We start from the raw sequence: 6,095 nt of genomic DNA on the forward strand, positions 1-6,095 counted from the left end.
GCAATGTCCAAAGAGGAGTGAATGCAAAATATGCAGTAAGCGTCATCCAACCTGTATGCACTACGACACATTCAAACAGTCAACTGCAGAAGGAAAACAAGAAAACAAGGACAAACAAGAAATGCAGTCTACCAAGGCCAAGGAGACTCCCAAAGAAAAAGAAGCAAATTGCCACAAAGCCATATCAGGTACAGACGCTTCTCTCACATCAATGGTTCTGCCCGTATACCTGTCAAGCCTGTACAGTCCCGAGAAAGAGATACTGGTCTACGCTCTGTTAGACACAATGTCAGACACAACCTTCATTGCAGATAGTGTTGGAGAAGAACTGCAGGTACCATCACATGCTGCTACATTGAGGTTGACAACTATGACAGACAACTGTACGAATATTCCATGTAGGAGATATGAGAACCTTGTAGTTCGTGGTTTCAAGTCGGCCGAAAAGATACCACTTCCTGCTGCATACTCCAGGAACTCAATTCCACTTGATGAAGCTCACATCCCTACACCAGAGACAGCAATCCAGTGGCCTCACCTAAACTGTCTCGCAGACCAACTCGCATCAAAGCAAGACTGCCCTGTAGGTCTGCTCATTGGATACAATTGTGCTCGAGCTCTCGCCCCAAAGAACTGTATCTCTGGAAACAATGATGAGCCCTTCGCAGTAGAAACAGAATTAGGATGGAGCATTGTTGGTGGCTCTCAGACGTACTCTACAGACAACTTTGATGCATTCGGGCAATCATATCGTACTGTCAGCATGAAGGTAGAAGCTCCTATTTTGACTGACAGTCAATCAGACGTGAAGTATGTCTACAAGACACAGCTAAAAGATGTCACGACTGCAGACTTCCTTCAGATGATGGAAAAGGGCTTTCATGAAATCGAAGGAACAGATGTAATGTCTCAGGATGACAAGAAATTTCTGCAGGTCGTCAGAGATGGAATCAACCAAAGGGATGATGGATACTATGAAATGCCCCTCCCCTTCAAGAATGGTGAACCCACTCTACCGAACAATCGACAAGCTGCCATAAGTCGACTCAAAGGATTGAAGAGTCAGTTCCAGAAACGACCTCAGTACAAAGAACACTACATGACATTCATGAACGAAATTCTTCAGCGAGGTGATGCAGAAAAGGTTCCTGCGGAAGAATTGTCAGTTGAGAACAAGTGGTACATACCACATCATGGGGTATATCACCCAAAGAAGCCGAACAAAGTGAGAGTCGTTTTCGACTGCAGTGCTCGTTACCAAGGAACCAGTCTAAACGATCATCTCCTACAGGGCCCCGACCTCATCAACCCTCTGATCGGAGTCCTGTGTAGATTTCGCCAAGGACCCATTGCTTTCACGTGCGATGTGGAAAAGATGTACCATCAGTTCCGCGTCATGAGACAGCATCAGAACTACCTTCGTTTCTTGTGGTGGGAAGATGGAGATCTTTCCAAGTGGACTATCGAATGAAGGTCCATCTCTTCGGCGCCACTTCCTCCCCAGGATGTGCCAACTTTGGACTAAAGCAAATCGCGAAGGACCATAAGGAGCTCAGCATGGAAGCTGCTGACTTTCTTACAAGAAACTTCTACGTCGATGACGGTCTAAAGTGTGAATCTTCTGAAGCAGAAGCTATCGACCTCATTCAGAAGACAGTGAGCATGTGTGCCAAAGGTAACTTGCGTTTGCACAAGTTCGTTAGCAACAGTCCAGAAGTCACAAGCAGTATCCCTGAGTCTGAACGTGCTGCTGTTGCCAAGACTAGTCTTGAACTCGGCCAGCAAGACGCTACGCCCATTGAACGAGCACTCGGCCTACACTGGTGCATCGACTCTGATGAGTTCTGTTTCAGACTTACCCTCAAAGACCGTCCCTTGACAAGACGTGGGATTCTTGCAACAGTTGCCTCCGTCTACGATCCACTCGGTCTGATTGCACCCCTGGTTCTAGTTGGGAGACAGATTCTCCAGGAGATGTGTAGAAGCAAGATGGACTGGGATCATCCTGTTCCTGACGAGCTCCGTCCACGATGGGAAAAGTGGAGACAGGAGATGTTGAAACTCGACAAAGTGAAAATCCCCCGTTGCTTCCAACCACAAGACTTTGGAACTCCCAAGGAAGTTGAGCTGCACCACTTCTCAGATGCATCATTGACAGGATATGGTCAGTGTTCCTACGTGCGTCTAAAGAATGAAAGCGGTCGCGTCCATTGCTCCTTGGTTATGGCAAAGGCACGAGTATGTCCTCTAAAGCCAACAACGATCCCAAGACTAAAACTCCAAGCAGCTACTTGTTCAGTGAAAATTGCCAATATCCTTGACAATGAACTCGATTATAGTTCTGCCACACACCACTTCTGGACCGACTCACAAGTTGTTCTTGGCTACATACACAACGAGACAAAGCGCTTCCACATGTACGTTGCCAATCGCGTCGAACGCATCCGTCAGACCTCGCGTCCAGAACAATGGAACTATGTAGCCAGTGCAGAAAATCCTGCAGATCATGCATCTAGAGGATTGACGACAGAAGAAATGCTGGCATCAAACTGGCTCACAGGACCCAAGTTTCTTTGGAAGAATGAGATTCCTCCTCAAGATGTTACTGCAGAAGTCTCTCCAGATGATGTTGAAGTGAAATCTGCCACTGTTCACGCAACACAAGCAAAGACTTTTACGTCCTTCGAAGAAAGGCTGACGCGGTTCTCCAGCCTTGAAAATGCACTGAAAGCAGTAGCAGTCATAGTAAAGTGCTCTTACAGGAAAAAGGGTCTGAGCATTGACGAAGTCGAAGCCAAACAAGTAGCAGAGAGGAATCTCATCTGCGCAATCCAGAAGGAAGCCTTTCGTGAAGAAAGAAAGCAACTCGACAAATCAGATTCCCTAGCCACTTCAAAGTCCAACTCACTGAGACAGCTTGACCCGTTCCTAGATGACCACGATCTGCTACGGGTGGGAGGTCGGTTAAAGAAGTCAGAAATGATGTATGGTGAAAGACATCCTGTCATCCTACCAAAGGATAGCCACCTCTCTAAACTTCTCGCCTTACACAACCATCGAAGAACGGCACATCAAAGAAGGAATCTGACCATCAATGTCATCCGCTCTACACTAGTGGGTATCGGATGACTGGTTGCAAGACGCATCGTCTTTAATCTCTTTTCAGCAAGTGTGTTCGCTGCAAACCTCTCCACCAAAGAACTGGATAAATTGATCGTTCTGATCAAAAGCTCAGAATAGTTATACTGACTATGTCTCTCACAGTTTGTGATGGTTTTCACAGTAATTCGCTGTGATATGTTGACTATTATTGTAATGTACTTTGCTATTGGTTTGGTATGAAACTTTTGTTTACAAAGAATTAAATGTATGATATAGTGAATAATGTTGAAATAAAATCATAGATGATTTTGGGTGGGAGTGTGGCAGCAGTCCCCAGGCTGCTGCCATGGTAACAGTTACTCTCCCTGGCGGTATTGTTAGATGCGCGTATGCGTATACGCTAGGCGGTATGTTTTGATTATTGTATGCGCGCAGGCGCTTCCCTTTGATCTTGTAATGGTAACCAAATAGTAGAATGATTTTATACGCTCAGATCAGTTTCACATCTGTAGCTACTACAGAAAACATCGAAGGTAACGAAATCTTTAAAGGAAAAGCAATCAAAGTCAACGAACCATAAACAAGCTGCTTATATGTGATACAATGTTCACCAAAGAGGTAAGCAATTTAAATATGATTGTATTAAGTCTTATATACAATATATATGTGATTTTTATGATTATAGTATTTTATATGTTTGTACATAGAGGATAAGATTTAACAATGAATATATTGTGAAGAGTGATCGAATTAGTATTGATGTTACTCTTTAGCAAATGTGAGATTGAAAGCACTGTGATCTATAGATGTATATAATTTTAGTGATTATTGTATAAATGCATAATTTTAGTGTAAAACATTCATTAGACATATATGAATGACAAGCAATTTTATTGTAATTTGTGAAACTGAATTAGATCTTATTGTGGTATATTTTACTTATACAATTTTCTTTACAGTTTCACGGGTACGACCGTTGAGAATAAATATCTGACCGATTCCAACTACGTCCCGTTTGTCAACTGGTAATTTATCGCATGGGCAGCTACACCTAGGCCTAGTTCTATAAAGTTATAACGGGTATACCGTATAGTAGGCCCTACTGACTATTAGGGTTCTACTGTTATCGTTTCATTAACGTTAGACGCACATGCAGAACAAGAACTTAGATTCCATAGATGTAATTGTTAGAAGGTAACGGTTTGGGATATTGCGATTTAGGCCTAGCCCTATTTAACACTCAGTTACACTGACTTACAGCCGTACAGGTACCTAACAGTAACAAAGGTTAATAAAGTCTAACGTTACGTTACGTAGACTCTCTAGCTATAGGCCTAACGTTAACTGTTACACCAAATTTAACTGCTTAACGTAAGATCTAACATTACCTTAGATACTAGTACTAATCTAGAGTCTAGTAGGCCTATTACAGTATTAATTAGTAATGTATTAAACACTACCAATTATGGCCTAACTAGTTAACTGGTTACAGTCTATATAGGTCCTAACTGAATGAAATTTTCTGATGAGTTCATCACAAATTTAAAATTAATGGATAAGTGATGATATCCGGCCTTTTTGATTGTAACTGTTTGCCTGACCAGACGCCGTGCGAAGCAAGCAACTGGGCTGTGTAGATGTAGTCATTTTCTGGTCGAGTGTTTATACATAATATATGTTGGTAGGCCTATAACTTTTAACTTGTTAGATCTAGAAATCACACGTTACACGTCGTTAGATAACTGCGACCAGCCCCAACGTGCAGCGTTGCCCGCCGCATAGCGGCGCGGTATCCGGGGCTACACGTTAGAGAGAGTCTAGAGTTGACTAACGTTATACTTGTATAGTATAGTTACCGTTTCAACAGGAGCGAAATGACATCTCTGTCATTGAGCCCCTCCTTCTGCCCAACTCTTCTCAATTGCTGGAGGGTCTTGAGGGGAATATCTAAGGTTCTCATATTGTTTCTCGATCTCCATCTCCGAACTCTTTCTCTCCCGATTCGCCTCTTCTTTTCCTGATCCCGCGCCTCCATTGCTGTTGTGCGTGGCATGACAATGGATTGTATGAGGTGGTACGTCATGTCGATGTCTACTCTACAGTACTAGCGCAGCACGGTAGCGCAGACGATCGAGCGGCGGACCCATCGCGCTATAATACAGTACAGTAGCCAGTGAACAGGCACCCGCGTGGCGTTCACATGGTATTTTGGTACCCTACTAGTATTTCGTCTCGCGATCGCGGTATCTTAGGCTTGCTTTTCGCCGGGGAGAAGGCACTACATCGACACTGTGCCAAAATCGGACAAAAGAGGGAGGCAAATAACAACTCATTTGAAAGGAGAGCCATTAAGCCGACCCCCTGTGATTTTGACAAGCGTTACATGTAACGCTCTTCACAAAATCATAGATATCTTCATAATGCCGTATTTTTCATCGATTCTTTTTCATTGCTTAGTCCTTTCATAGGCATTGGCCCTTGTTTTTGCCTGTTTCACTTCATGAAATAGTACTTTTGCATTTTGGGTTCCAACACTCCTCCCCAGTCCCTTTAACAGCAGCGTTGCGGTCTGACTGCTCACTAGAGATAACAGCAAAGCCTGCAAACTGGGTCACACAGCGCCCTTCTCTATCACTGCCTGCGCGCACTTACCTTTGTCCATTGTCTTTTACGCGTCAGTGGTGTGGTTCGCGCGCTGTTGTTGTTGTGCTCCAAATTAAAAGAGGTGAAGGACCTCTTCGCAGAGGCCTCGCTGTTGTGATGTGCTCATTGCATGATGGGATATAAAAACTCGAGATTCTAATCCCGACCGTTCACACGTACCAGCGCGGGGCCAATTATCCCGCTAATTGACAGTCAGGGAGACAGCCGATTTTTAGGGAATGGAGATATTCGCGAATAATCGGGAAAGTTGGACTTAATGAATTATTCATGACCTTTCCGCGGTCTCTGGCCGAAGCTCGACGCGTACAAAGTCAATGGCTATCACTGCA

The 6,095-nt window shown here is 44.0% G+C and overlaps 1 protein-coding gene across 1 annotated transcript; it reads left to right on the forward strand.

Moving 5' to 3' along the window:
- Positions 1 to 1,467: 1,467 nt before the first annotated feature.
- On the forward strand, positions 1,468 to 3,129 carry LOC140235918 (uncharacterized). Its single transcript, XM_072315910.1, has one exon. It carries the CDS (start codon positions 1,468 to 1,470, stop codon positions 3,127 to 3,129), a length of 1,662 nt encoding a protein of 553 aa, XP_072172011.1.
- The last annotated feature ends 2,966 nt before the right edge of the window (positions 3,130 to 6,095 follow it).

Source organism: Diadema setosum, chromosome 12 (genome assembly GCF_964275005.1).
Source record: "Diadema setosum chromosome 12, eeDiaSeto1, whole genome shotgun sequence".
In the NCBI taxonomy this organism is placed as follows: domain Eukaryota; kingdom Metazoa; phylum Echinodermata; class Echinoidea; order Diadematoida; family Diadematidae; genus Diadema; species Diadema setosum.

What these genes read in the sequence shown, in the direction of transcription:
- LOC140235918 (XM_072315910.1), top strand. Translation starts at nt 1,468, where the DNA reads ATGAAGGTCCATCTCTTCGGCGCCACTTCCTCCCCAGGATGTGCCAAC.